Source organism: Lissotriton vulgaris, chromosome 2_1, assembly GCF_964263255.1.
Source record: "Lissotriton vulgaris chromosome 2_1, aLisVul1.2, whole genome shotgun sequence".
NCBI classification, from domain to species: domain Eukaryota; kingdom Metazoa; phylum Chordata; class Amphibia; order Caudata; family Salamandridae; genus Lissotriton; species Lissotriton vulgaris.
In genome coordinates this window covers 850,677,714-850,693,110 of record NC_141687.1, presented here as the reverse complement: position 1 = coordinate 850,693,110, position 15,397 = coordinate 850,677,714, and the positions used below count along the sequence as shown (strand labels likewise).

General features: G+C 41.4%; 1 protein-coding gene across 1 annotated transcript in view; it reads left to right on the top strand.

Moving 5' to 3' along the window:
* Nucleotides 1-15,397, top strand: part of COL6A3 (collagen type VI alpha 3 chain) — a 237,613-nt gene that overhangs the window by 120,704 nt on the left and 101,512 nt on the right. The window contains exons 22-27 of the mRNA XM_086956302.1: nucleotides 173-235; nucleotides 8,118-8,183; nucleotides 9,875-9,928; nucleotides 11,364-11,399; nucleotides 13,864-13,926; nucleotides 14,759-14,821. Of these exons, the coding sequence (XP_086812428.1) occupies nucleotides 173-235; nucleotides 8,118-8,183; nucleotides 9,875-9,928; nucleotides 11,364-11,399; nucleotides 13,864-13,926; nucleotides 14,759-14,821 (345 nt within the window). The remainder of the gene's footprint in view (nucleotides 1-172; nucleotides 236-8,117; nucleotides 8,184-9,874; nucleotides 9,929-11,363; nucleotides 11,400-13,863; nucleotides 13,927-14,758; nucleotides 14,822-15,397) is intronic.

The following is a 15,397-nucleotide window of genomic DNA, read 5'->3' as shown; positions in this document are numbered from 1 at the left end:
TTCTTTTACTGTCTGGGATTTACCTTGTTGTATTAGACCAGTGTCAATGAAAACATGATGTGCAACATAAATCAGTGTATGGTACCTGGGGAATGGGGAGTATTGAATACCCAACTTTCTGCAACGCAGCATGCCATTGTTGATGGCTTATCATTTTTTGCTTATTTCGAAGGGTGATAAAGGAGTGAAAGGAGACCGAGGAGAGCGAGGAGATGCTGGACTTCGAGGTGACTCGGTGAGTAAAGATTAAGAGTCGTGAAAGTTTTAGGATTCGTTAAATATTGCCTAGAATTTTTAAGTTAACACTTGAGTAATGTTAAAGGTCCAAGGTCCAAGTGCAGCTTTTATGAAGAACACTGTCTCTGAATAAGGCCCTTGGATAATCTTTGACAAGAAATATTTGATACATTTGATTAACGCCTTCAAACAAACAGATTGTCATTGAACCTGTGAGTAAGATTGATATATAGTCTTTGGGTATGGCCTATTTGCAGCCTTAGAGAAGAACTACACTCATTATTGTAAGTGAGACTCTTCAGCCAGTCTTTGAAATATGGTACCCTGACAGACTTTGAAGAAATTTGTCCTGCAGACTTTGAAAACAGATCATTATACAACCTTTCAACCTATTTTTCTATAATAAACGGGCCTGTTAACATCTTCGGATGCAGCCTCAGGCCCAATATGGACTGATTTTGTCAAGAAGACTATAGCAATTTTCACATGAGTAACCCGCTGTTCTGTAAATTCTCTTGTGTGCCCCTCTGCGAAAGTAATTTCATCTGCTTTAGTCCCTCCACTTAAAGCATCTCAGAGGTCTGGTAATTTTTGTCATATGCCCGAGGGCCCTTGCTCTATAGGAGATCATTGTGTCTGTGTAATTTTTCATCAAGTAACTCAGGCCCCTTTTGTCAGAGTATCCTTGTGCACTGGATACCACTGCTCAATTATATGTGACTATTTCACCTTCTACTTTGCAAATCAAACATTTCCATTAAGGAAGGTGCTGACTAACTCACACTCATAACATAACATAACACAACATAACATAACACCACCACAAGCCTGTTTCTGAAACACCATTAGCTTTTTACAATTTACAGTTTTGGCCCGCAAACATTGTTGATGATCACAGCAAGGATGAAGAATGCGAAAGAGAGAATTCAGCAGATGGAAGAGGATATAGATTAAGAGGGTGGAGAACAAGAAGAAGAAGATCACGGCACAACAGTCTGCAAGATGTCAGTGACAGAATGATCAGAACATATTGATGCAACCCATTCCACCTGAAGATGAAATCCCAAAGTCCTATGCACTTTTGGAGAGAGCAGCGAGGACATTTTGATCAGATATGGCTTCAGCAGAGCAACAGTGATTCTGCGATGGTTTTCAGAAACAACCTATTAAATCTATGAAGTTCATTCCCATCCTAGGTTTTCTGTGGCAGATAGTGTGAAGGAAGCTGATCAAGACTCCACCCACAGTTCCGAATGTAGTCTCGCCGATGGACAAGAAATACAGAAACCTGAGCTCAACACTTGCTTGCCTACCGGTCATCATTGTTCTGATTTAGTGATAGCAGGGGAGCAGCAAAGATCACAAAATCCCATCTCAGTCACTTCTACACTGACAAGTAGACACATGTGTAGATGCTCTTGGTAGAAGAATGAATGTCATGAGTGCAAATGCAGCAAACTCTTTGGCCATTCTGGACTGGTATGACTACCAAAATGTGGATTAACATCCATCCAATGTTAGACCAGCGCGCAGATTACAAACATGATGTGGCAAGGTCTATTTTGAGACAAGGAACAAACTCATCAGCAGTGGCCAAAGATGTGGTGAAGGACATAGCCAATGTAGGATCCGATCAACGGGCAGAAGAATGGTTCTTCAGTGGCAAGGATGGCTACAGATGGCATGCTTAAGCCTGAAGTGTAGATTAAAATCATAGAAATGCAGTTTGATGGTTAGATACTTTTGGTAAGAATTTGGATGAAGCTCTTCAAGGAATTGGGATAGATACCAATAGAGCATGGTCCATTGAGGCACTCTAGGTTTGCATATTCTGGATTTTAAGGTTCTTGGAGAACTCTATCCCTCAGGATATGAACAAACAATGGTCCGCAACCTATAAATTGAGGTATACAGATCTGATCAGAAATTAATTGTTATTCCCAAACCAGTAGCACCTTAGATAAATCTGCTAACTATACAGCAAAGACTAAATCTTTGGGAGAAGAAACCTAACACCACGGTTTTTGCAAAATATATATTCTTATTTTATTTTTATATATTCAAATTTTTGGCATATTTGTGTCAATAAAAACAAGCGGGTTGCCCCAAGATAGGAGAGTGCAGTGATAAAAGTGTGATTCAAGGGGGTGAGCAAGTGAAAACAGAAAATAAATTGCACAGTAATAGAAGAGAAAATTGAATATAATTTAAACAGTCAATACTGCATATACATAATTCAACAAAATTGCAGCAATGAACACCTAACCAGCAGATATAAATTCATAAATTCATACAACACAACATTGTAGTGTTTATGTATCAATGTCCATAGTTTTGCACAGTCTACAATGTTGGAAATACACTGGTCTAGGGTGTGTGTAGAAATTGTCAGGAAGCGGCTACTTGCAGTGTAGCTCCAAAAATAAGCAATACAGATAATATCAATAGCACTACAATGATCAGGGTTACACAAGATTGCTAAAATAATCCTACAACAAACATTCACAGAAATGGTGAGGTGGGTTGCATGCCTACAACCAAGATACTAAAGAGGAGGAGTGAATGGTTCTGTAGATCCTCCACAATAGGCATGCCCTGGGCTTTATACAAAAGCCACGCAACCACCTGCCAGTTTGGGTGATTCATCACCTCTGGGACTCGTTTCAACAGAAGTTCTTCAGTCTACTAATACAGGGTAAAATTTTTAAAAAAAGCGAACAACCTTTACATCGTGGTCATTACAACGCAAGTCGTTACAACGACTTGTGCTGGATGGCGCCATACACTAAAATTCTGAAGCTGAAGCTCTCAGCAAGCACCGCCTCCACCTTGGCACTGAAACGCTCTACGGATCCAAAGCCTCATCCTCGAAGACTAGATTGGTGCCAAGGCCCTCTGCAGTGAAAGCAATGTCAACCATCAGCTCCATGGAACCGGTCCTTCAGAACTGTTGACCCCTTCATTAGATGCCATAGACATCACTAAACTCTGACTTTAGGGATCACAGCACAGAGGACCCATATGACATGCCCCCACAGGACACCCTTGATATTCTTATGATGTCGAACCTCCAGGGGACACAGACCCGATCTCTATTCTGCCTGCCCCCCTTGCCAGATTACACTACCTCCTACCATTAGGTCCTTGGTAGGGTGCCCATTCCATGAGGTCGACATACATAGGGATGCCATCGAGGAGGGTTTCTTGCTGGAAACTATTTCCTCATCACAACGTTCCATGCAGTACCTCCCAACGCTGAAGGGAATGCTTAAACAGCCTTGGACAAATAGGCAACACATTTCCCTCTTCAGGATTCCTATTTTCAAACCTTTTATACAGGGTCTCAAATGGCTCATTCCTCCAAGGTTCCCCCGGTCCCATTGTGGAATCTTAACATCATCCTTGCAAGACTTATGGGTTCTCCATTGAAGCCCCTTCCTTCCGGCCCCTTCAATTCCTCTTCTGGAAGGTAGTGTTTCTTGTTGCTATCACCTCACTCAGGCATGTCAGTGAGCTACAAGCTTAAACGTTGGAAGAACCTTCCTGTCAGGGTCACAGGGATAGGGTTATCCTTCACACCAGCACTAAAATCCTCCCTAATGTGGTCTCTTCATTCCACTGTAATCAGTCTATATTACACCCATTCCTCAACCTAACTCGATTGCATAACAGACCCTCCATACCTTACACTTTAAGCGAACCCTAATGTACTAGGTAGACAGGAGGAAATCAGACATAGACTGATAGGTAGTAAAATGCATTCAAAGATATTATGCAAGAGCCAAGAGGGCTTTGCCTATTCCTCCAAGAGTCCACTCTACACGAAAAAAGGAGTCCTATCTGGCTTTCCTTGGGAACATTCAAATAGCTGACATCTATAACGCAGCTCCTTGGTCAACACCACACAATGTCACAAAATACTATGGCATGGATCCACCAGCACTCCGATGAGACAATGTTGACCACTGGCGTAATGAAAATTGAGGGGGCCTATCTGCAAGGTATGTAGAGGGGCCCCCTCCGGGCTCAATTAGGAGCTCTCTGGACAGAGGAAAGTGCCGAGGGGGCCCCCTGGAGCTTCGGGTCCCCCCGCACCGCGTGGGCTGCGGGGGCCTGTGTTACGCCCCTGATGTTGACCAGGCTGTACTCCGTACGCTATTTTAGTCTACTGCAACACTCAAAGGCTAGCCACTGCTTATGGGAGGACTGCTTTATAGTCTATGCACAGTTGTGTATCTATAGCCACATATACCTCGAGCAGAACATTTTACTTACCCTATAAGCATCTATTGAAGGCATGTAGTGCTGTGTATTCACCTGCACCCACCCGCATCCCCGTAAGCCTCTGGCTGTTGCAGTTATCATTCCTTCTTACATCTCTTGCATGGGGATTTCTTTTTGTTTTGGATTGCATCCACCATATGGAAAGCAATCTAACAATGGACCCAATAAACATGCGGATTACCAACAAGAGATGGAATCACACATCCTCGAGACTTGGGAAAATTTCTTTAAAGAAAAACAACTTGCACACATCTGGGCCCAACACTAGATGGCAGGAGTATGCACAGCATGTGAATCTACAGCACTCCATGTAATGAACAGATGCTTACAGGGTAAATAACATTTTCCTTCTCCGTCATTGGTATCTTTCATACATTCGCATGCAGCCCTCTTTCTTTCTGGTTGATTTCCTTCCTTTTGTGCATTGAAAATCTAAGCTATAGTGGCCTTTATTTGCTAGTGCAGTCACCTGATTGGTTGAAGTCTGAGTGCTTTTCAATTATGTGAATATGCCTCTGAATGAATATCATTCTAGGACCGCAGGCCATTTTCAACTATGTTTATTGCTCATCTATGAAAAATGCCAACAATAGAAAACAATTTTTATAGTTAAATTACTTTTTTTTCTAAACTGTATTTTTTATTTACTTAAGTCCAAGGAAATATAAACAAAACAATACTAATCACCAATACATCCATAAAATGCACGCTAGATGCAGCAGACACCACTTCCCGCGCAATAAATACCAGTGTTTTGCTATGTAGACATGCCTGGCTCAGAGTATCTGGGTTTAAACAAGAGGTACAAAATACCATTCTTAATCAGCCTTTTGACCAGGAGCACCTCTTTGGCCCTGCTGTGGACACATCCCTAGAAAAAATAAAAAAGGACACAGAGTCTGCCAAGTCTATGGGACCTTTATAGTCACCTTCTAACAGAGGCTCCTTTCGGCGTTCCTTTTATAGAACAGGCTCCAAAACAAATACAACAGAACAACCTTCTCAATCCTACAAAAGTACGAACCAAGGCTCCTTTTTCAGAGGATACAATAGAGGAGGTTATAGGGAGAACAACAACAAGGGCAGAGGCAGGGGTAATAACACACGTAGCTCCCCTAGTACCAAACAGTGACTTCCCTGTGCTTCCCCCGATAATCCCACTCCTGTCGGGGGACACCTCTCAGAGTTCCTGCCTGTCTGGAATTCCATCACAACAGACAAGCGAGTAAGACAAATTTTCCAGTATGGTTATTGCCTGGAACTCACTTTTACTCCTCTCAAAATACCTCCTAAACAGCGTCCAACGTCATCAGAACATTTAACGCTTCCCAAACAAGAAGTCGTGGCACTATTACAAAAACATGCAATGGAACCAGATATCATCATGAAACAGGCACTTATTCCCTTTATTTTCTAATTCCGTAAAAGGACGGCTCTGTCAGGCCAATATTAGACCTCAGACTGCTCAACTTCTATATCCAATCAAACCACTTCCACATGGTCACTTTACAACAGGTTCTTCCACTACTTCAGCAAGGTGATTTTCTCTCCACTCTAGATCTGAAAGACACCTACTTCCACATTCCCATTCATCTCTTTCACAGGAAATATCTCAGGTTTGTGGTAGATGGGCAGCACTACCAGTTCAAAGTTCCACCATTCGGGATCACCACGGCACCTATAGTTTTCACTAAATTCCTTGCAGTGGTTGCAGCACATTTGAGAAGACAGCAAATTAATGTCTTCCCTTATTTGGACGACCGGCTAATAAAAGCAAAATCCCACAACAGCTGTGTTCAACACACAATCAGTACAATAGAACTGCTTCACAGTCTGGTATTCACAGTAAATCTGGACAAATCCCATCTCCAACTGTCCACAATACAACAATATCTAGGAGCCACACAAAATATTTTAACAGCCCTAGCATATCCCAATCAAGTCAGGATAACAGCTATACAAACATCAGCAAAAAAATTTCAGCCACAATACTCACTACCAGTGCGAGTGTTCATGCAACTAATAGGGATAATGGAATCTTGATCCTTCTCGTTCATTCAAGACTAAAAATGCGTCACTGCAAGAGTGCCTAGCACATCAGTGGAACCAGGCTCAAGGTCAGCTAACAGATCTGGTGTTGGTGGACGACCGTACCCATCGCTCTCTGCAATGGTGGAACACACAAAACCTTTCCAAAGGGCGATTGTTCCTCAAGCCAGTCCCACAGATAATGCTAACAACAGATGCATCGCTCACCGGCTGGGAGCTCATCTCCAAATCCATACTATTCAAGTTATTTGGACCCCCCAACAAAAACAATTTCACATCAACTACCTGGAATTGTTAGCAATCTTCCTAGCGTTGAAATCTTTTCAACTGCACCTTCTAGGCAAAGCTGTCCTGATTTGTACAGACAGCATGCCAGCAATGTATTACATTCAAAAGCAAGGGTGACACACTCCCTATAGCTATCACACATAGCTCAAACCATATGGAGATCGGCCATTCCACAAAAAATATGCCTCCTTGCAGAACATCTACCAGATGTACACAATCAAATAGCGGATCTGCTCATCCGTCAAGCACAACAGTCCATGAATGGGAACTTAATCCTCAAGTTCTTCTTCCATTCTTTCACATGTGGGGACACCCAGAAATAGATCTGTTTGCCACACACCTAAACGCAAAATGTCCAAACTTCGCGTCCAGGTATCCACACCGATTGTCCAAAGGCAATGCGCTATGGATGAATTGGTCAGGCAAATTTGCTTACGTTTTTTCCCCCTCACTCACTCATTCCGGTAGTAGTGAAGAAACTCAAACAACACTCCCTCACAATGATCCTAGTTGCTCCAACATGGGCAAGACAACCATGGTTCCCAACTCTGTTGGAACTATCTGTAGTACCACATCAAAAGCTACACTTCTCACCCAAACTTCTTACTCAGAACCATGGAGAGATAACACACCCAGATCCCAATCAACTCAACCTTCAATCTGGCTCCTTGTTGAGCATTGAATGCTATCAAGTATGTTTTGCAGCCAATAATTCAGGATTCCTTGCTACAGAAGGAAAAGTTACTTATTTTTAGTGCTGGTTCTCAAGCTTGGGTATTCTTCCAAGAATTATAGGAAATGCTCTCTTGCTCGCTGTTCAGGGGCAAAATTGTCATTGGGTGAGCAGGTTCAGCAAACTAAATGGCTTTCTGTATTAGCATCATTAAGGGTTGGTGCATACTCAACTATCCTAAAAACGTCTAAAATGGAAAAACCTATTTTCTGATTAATATTCTGTGTAAAGTGTATATTTTGTTTACTTTGTGATTTGAAGAAACTTGCTTACAACTGAAATGTTTAAGGAATAACATTTTAAAAAAGCAAAGGTGATCCAGATTTGGCCAGACTGATGGTAGCAATTCTACTGTTTATGACTGTGACACAAATACCCTTGCTGGGGAACTACTGTGACAGGTAGGTGACTTGTACTCTTGTTCCTCTGAACAGTTTGAGTGCTGAATCTGTCCTTGATTTGTGAGATGTAGTGCCTACCCCAAAACATTTTCATAACAGTTTCTACTTGCTTTTATTTTTCTTAGGGTGAGCCTGGGACAGATAACACTCAGCGAGGAACCCGAGGGCCAAAGGGTGAAATCGGTCCACTGGTAAAGTATCCATTGACATCCTCCTATCTTTTATAAATATTGTAACAGAGCTCCATTGTGCCACCATGGTCATCTTTCACTGCCTCTTTGCCAACCTGATCACATGCCATGCCAATTACACAATCATGGCAGAAGATCCTGTAATATGGTGGTATGTACTGTTCAGCAACATAGAGTTTATGTCATGTACACCCTTCCATTATTACGTAATGAGTATATTGGAAGGAAGACAAAATCCAATGGGATCAGTCTTCGTCGAAGAGCCAGGAGGTGCATTTTCTCAATGCTGATCCATAGCAGGGTCATAACAAGACTCATTGCAAAATGTGCCAGGAAAGGTGTCAAGCAAGATACAAATGCTTATTATCCTCAGACATCATCTTATCTCCATTAAGTAGTTGTAGTTAAGACACAGTATTTACCAATGCAATTCCTCTTTAAAAATATGTCATCCAACCGATATCTGAAGAGCAGGCGCAATTGCCATCTCTGAAGGGAGCCTATTTTACAATGTGCCTACTCGCCCTGCAAAAGAACCTTTCCTATGACAAAGATTAGGCAGCCATCTTTAAATCTTGCCTTGGCTTCCTTATCACTACATTTTAGAAACACTGCATACTTTATGCATTTTCCTTGTCAATATTCAAAAAACGTCCTATGTTCATTAAACAAGCAGCCGTCTAATTGTAAGGAGAGAGGAACACCCAAATGACTGAGCAGGTTTGTTTTCTACAGGCTATGACTATTGGAAGGTAACTTGTTATTGCATAATTCTAATATTTGCATTCATTCTGTTAAAACAAATATTCAAATCGACGCCAGATATTCATAAAGCATAAAACAGTCATTTGGAAGAAGACGTGTGTCTCTATCACACCTGGGTCCCCGATTAGTGGGGAAGAGAATGTGGTTGTTACACCCAAGGAAAGGCTGGTATGATTCCATGCAGGATGCCTGCAAAGGTCCCCATTTCGAAGCAGGGCACACAGTCTCTGGTTTCCGCTGCATTCCACATAACGAACCTTCATCTGGAGTATTTTGCAGTTGTAGGTGCCTCTTCTGATACTGTGTGCCCAGTTCAGTGACCTCACGAATGGAGGAAGGCTCAGTTCAAAAGACCATACTTGGCCATTGTGTCCAGTCCAAGTTTGGCGAACACATAAACAAAGGGTGAATGCAGACAATCAAGGGAAAGATAATCAAATGAGTGCATAAATTAATATATAATCCCAGTAAAGAGAGTCTGAATATGTTTAATTTGTCTACACCACGGGACAGAAATTATAATGCAAATTGGCAGAAATATTTAAGTCATGGCAAGGCATACTTATGCTACAGGAAGATGTTGCTTCAGCAAGCGTAAGAGCTAATTGAAATCTGGAGGTCGTGGCATGAGGTGTAAGGAGTGACACAGAGTAATGCAGTGCAGGCAAAATCAGTAACTAAAGCTAAGAGAACGTGACATTGGCCCCTTTATGCATGGGAACTCAAAGAAGCATAAACTCGGTATGTGCAGGGTCTATGGTGTTACAAGCAGGCAATGTGTTTGGCTAAAGAGCATTACAAGATCATTCCTTAGCTCAGGATGAGACAGGGTATGTGCATGAGCTGCTCCCCCAGTTCAAGCAGGGCTTTAGCTGCCACCTACATGTATACACTCATGGTCTCACTGCTTCTTTTCTGTTCTCCAGGGAGAACCAGGCGTTGATGGGCAGGCGGGCCCAGCTGGTGCACCGGGGAAGAATGTGAGTACTCTATTATCCATTGTATAAGTCCACGATAGGTAGATGATATTCATGGAAATATCCGAATTGGATGATGAGTGAAAATGATCAATAGGAGACAGATATCCTCTCAATGAGGGCAAATTGAGGGTTACTGTGTGTCATTACATGGGTATCACAACTAATATTTCGCCTAACAATAGGTAAATTCTGATGTCCTAGCATGCTATAAAAAGGAAGATAAAACAATGTATGTACAAAAGAGAGAGGTGAATCCGTGTGCATTTAACTTGGCCCCAAACCTTATGGGAAGAGGTTAATTTTCCTTTGTAGAACCACCCTCATGCAGTTTCTCTTTAGGATGGAAGTGAGGAAGGGATGTAGTTAGGACAGAGTGAGTGATTAGAACAAAGGAAGAAAGATAGAGTGGAAAGAAAAGAAAGGTGGATGGGAAGAAGAAAACAGGAAAGAGAGGAATGAAGGAATGAATTAAAGAAGAATCAATAAAGAAAGGAGGAAAGAAAATGAAAAAATGTGGTAGGAAAGGAGGAAGGAAGATGGATGGAAGAATGGATGAAAGTATGGGGTAAGGTAGGAGAGAAGTAATAAGAGATGATCAAAAGAAACATGGAATATAAGAACAATGAGGGAAGGGAAGAAGGAGTGAAAGAAAGATTGAGGAAGGCAGAATGGGTGAAAAGAAGGAAGATGAAGCTGGAAGGAGAAATTTAAAGAAGGGGAAGGAAAGAAAGAACACTTAAAGGTAGGGAGGAGGAAAGTAAGGAAATAAGCATGGCAAGAGGGAGTTAATTAGAAAGAAGGCCAGAGTGGTGAAGAAGAAAGGAAAATATGGGGAGAAAGGCAGTCGAAGGGAGGACGAAGAAAAGTGGATGAAGAGGGCGAGGGCAGGAGGGAGAAAAGACAAAGAAAACAATACAAGAAGGAATGTGAGAAATAAGGTAAGCATTTGTAAAATAGAAAGCCAGAAAAATTAAATCAGGCTTTTGCGATTAATACAAACGAATATGGGAATTGTGAAAGACACTGGGACTGAAGCACGGGCTACAGAGAACGGTTAAGGGGTTTTGGGTACTAAAGTAAGGGTGATGCACTATAGTAAGTCTTTAGGGTGCAGTTTATGGATTAGGGATAAAATATTGCATAATGGAGTAAAGTAATTAAAGTAAGGGGTTGTGAAAGAAAAAAGATGTGAGAGTATAAACTTAATCGATTAGGGAAGTAATAAAACGATAAGGAAATTAAGGAACAGAAAGGAAAAATAGATTGAAAAGGGAATAAACTAGGGAGATGGGCAGTAAAGGAAAAGATTAGAGAACAAAACAACAGACCACAGAATAAAGGAAGAGCTTAGTAATTACATTTTTAGAACTTGAACAGACACAGTTAGCACCTCGGCCTAATATCAATATTGTGATTTCTTCTTTCTGTTTACCAGGGCGGGGTTGGTCGACGAGGACCACTGGGAGTTAAAGTAAGTATCAATTCAATGTTTCGACTAAATGAGATTCTTTTATTCAACTAAACAACACAAAGTAGGTCATAAGTATGGCAGGTGGCTCAGGATCCAGTCGGGCTGGAGTAGGTGAGGGACATTCATAGGAAAACTATGCATGGGAAGGCTCTACCCTTGATGGGCCTTCCATGTCATGGATCTGTGGGTCCTGTAACTGATGAGCCACTGAGTCAGGGGGCTCTGATGTCAGAGCCAGCTGAGGTTTTAATTCAGAAAGCTAGTGCTTGCTACACCTCTAAATGAAGCAGAAGACTGTGAGTCTGGTGGAGTGGGAGTACTTTGCTTGAACACTGAAAGGTGGATATAAAAGCACTTCATGGTGCACTTAAAATGTGTCAATTCATACGTATGCCTATTTGTATCAATGATTTCCGGCAAATATGTAGGAAATCATAGAACATTTGACATCTTTCAAACAATATTATAGTTTTTGGGGAAATGTGATCATTCCTCTCGATCATTCTCAGGTCCAGTGATTTAAAAACTTTAACCCTATGGTTGTAAATATAAATCCTACTAACATGGTGGCCCTTCTCTGTCTCTGGACATGCACACTTACCAGAGACTCCGAATAAACTCTTCATCTTATATCTTAAACCCTCCCTTCCAAAGATTAACTTGGAGGGCCTTCAGTCCAGGTGAACATGGACTCGAGGCCTGCTATTCACACAAAACCTGCAATAAAGCACACATAAATAGTGGAGCACACGCTATACACGGAAACCCAAAGAATACAACAATGGCACTCAATTATGTTGGTCTTCAGTCTGAAAAAAGAATGTTATCTATCTTTATACAATGTTATTAAAGTTAAAGATGTGTGCTTTAGATTGGGCCAAGGACAACGGTTCATCCCGTATGTGGTTGAGACACATTTTGGGAGCGGATGTGATAATAGTGTATGAGCACCATAAATTATAAATCATTACTGAGCTTTGAAGGGAGGGATATGCAACATATACACCAGAGTTGCATTCTTTGTTTAAAATTTGCATTAAGTTCAGATACTTGCACTGCAAAAGACTGCATAAGGCAGCACCAGGATTAGGGCCCAAAAATGTTGGCTGGGAATATTGAACCCCAAATATCAACAGGCACACTATTCAAAGGAAAGCTTCTGTACATTTTCTGTACCTAACTCCACAGATAAGTATCCTTTGTGATATATTCTTATCTTCAAGGTTTGTAGATGTGGAGCTAAGACTAGTAAATTCTTACCTCCCTCTGTGCACTTATCTTTTGATATTTTGTCCCGCAATTTTATAGTAATGATATTCTATCCCGTACATATTTTGGATTCGATATTCCCTACTACAATCGAGCCCACACATATGAGCTGTAATTAAAGAACTGATACATCTCTTTCTTTAGACAATTGTATGCATCAAAGCTCAGAAAGGGTACACTAGGTTCAAAGGTTATCAACAGTACACACAGGGAGGTACAACTGGGCACCTCAGGCCTTGTAGGACAGGTGCTAGGCACACACTTGATCAAGGGCATGGATTTGCAGCTCCAATACTGGCTTCCCGATATTAGAAACTGAGGCTGCAGTGTTGGCATGCAAGATCCAATGCGGGGCACACAAACCCCAAAATTATACATGGACACAAAATATCAAGCACAGTGACCCCCATTATTGAACACTTTGGCACCACTACTGCATACACAGCCTCCAATGCTAAGAGCACAGGCCCTCAATACTAAGCTCACAACCCCAATGCTTGAATAGGCAACTGCAATGCGAAGCTCAAAGACACCCAATGCTAGTCAGTTCAGCTATAATGCTGGATATACAGGCTACAGTATTGGGTGTACAGACCCTTAATATTAGCTAGAAAAGAGCCAGTGCTGGATGCTCGATTGAGGATTGGCATAAACCTCTGTTGGGTTCTAAGACCCTCAGTATTAGACTCACAATTCCCTAGTTGCATAGACCGTCAACACAAGAAACACAGGCCTCAGTGCTTCACACACAAAATCCAGCCTTGTAACACTACGCACAGATGCGTAGACGTCCTTGCTGAATGCAATGGAACCAGTGTTAGTCACCTAAACCTTCTCTTTAGCATCCAAGTTTAGTATTGCTAATTATCATGGATTGAAAGGACTTCTCCTTCAGTCCAGTTGTGATTCTTATTCACAAAAGGGAAAGTTAAAGTTTTTTCTGTGCGAACAGCTTGCATGCCAGATTCTGCTCCTAACCTTTATGATATGTATAACTCGAGGGAGCGGCTCTGTTGTCTCAAATAGTTGTTTTACCAAATTATGTGAAATTAAAGTTCAGTCACCTTTTAGGGATCCAAGGATGACATCTTTGATTGCTGGCAGATTTTGCTGGCACATGCATCGAGCCACTGAGATATCAGAAGATAGACACAACTAAGATACATTGCTGACTCTTTTGTGATCCTGCTTACAGGGTAACAGAGGCGGACCTGGTCCAGCAGGATCTGCAGGAGAGCAAGGAACGAGAGGGCCACAGGTCAGTACTGAATCGGGCACAGGGATTCCCAGTGCATGTTCCAACACATGTTTCAGCACAGTCACATTAACTGATGCTATCTAATGCTCATTATGTAAGTGTCAAAACCACACTCCAACATTATAACTCCATCTTGCTTGGCTAACATCATAAGGAAGCTTAAGCTTTTTAGTGGGCGATAGCTATCTTGTCATTGCCATCTTTTTGATGCCGTTGCATGCCATTTCTTCCTTCTCTGCGTTGCAGCTGAAAACACTCATTTTGGTGCACTTATAAGGCAACAGCTTCACCATATATAAATGTTTTCTCAAAAAATGATTTTCCTTCCCCTTCGTAATCTATATCCAAACAGGTATCATTACAGTTTTCAAACATTGGCAAATCAAGCTTTGTCACATGTTTAAACGTTTCTGCTGCTTTTCGCGTCCTACAATATGGTGTTTTTGGCCAATGACCTATGAAAATATTGACTCCCGAATATTGCTTCTACTATGTTGTCAAGATAGGTATATGTGTATATGTTTAGATTTACTTTCCATCTAGATATGTTGAGGCGGAGTTAATCATAGGGAATCTACACTTTCATATATACACTTTCCTTGACGTAGTGGATATCCGGGGGTTGATATTTTTGTGGATCGATGTTTGTGACCTTGGTATTCAGAAATCCAGCATTTCTTTTCTACCATTATTGACTCTATGTCTTCCGTTTCAATGTGTTTTGTCTTTCACTTACAATTTTGCTATAAATGTATGCTACTGTGTTTACATTTATTAGAAGAGTACTGAAAAGCCTGTTAAATTGTGACATAACACTCTCTTTGCCCCATAGGGTCCCCTGGGGCCACCCGGCACTCCAGGTGTGAGGGGTGATCAAGGCAGCCCTGGGCCTAGGGTAAGTACAGTTCAACTTGGTAAGACTTCTGCTTAGTCTTCCTCCAAATAGATTTCCTGCTTTTTACCTTGTATTTATGATTGTCTTATAATGTAATTTGCGCTTAATAGAAGAGACAATTAAATGCATTCTGCTGAAAGACCACTCAGTCTTTCAACGATGTCCCCTTAAAATTAGATTAACTAGAATAATATAAAAGTTAAAATTAGTCAAGAGAGCCATGAACATCAGATGTAAAGCCAAGTGTAGACAGCAGGTCCACTGCTTGCTCTATGCATAGACACGAATCACCATTCTGTTCATGTCAAAGGGGTCCTGTTAATTCCCACTTCAACTCGCTAAAAGGCAACATTGTAGTGCTGATGCACACCAATTTACACAATCTATGAACTGATCTAGTCCAATTTAATGAAGATATGTACATTAAATAACATCAAGGGGACTAAAAAGGATATCAAAATTCATGGAATCAAGTATTACAACCACATGCAACAATCTCCTCTGTAGGGTCGGATTAGAGGTTCTCTGTGATAGAGAACAAACGGGCACTGTCCTAACAGGAAAGTGCAAGATTGC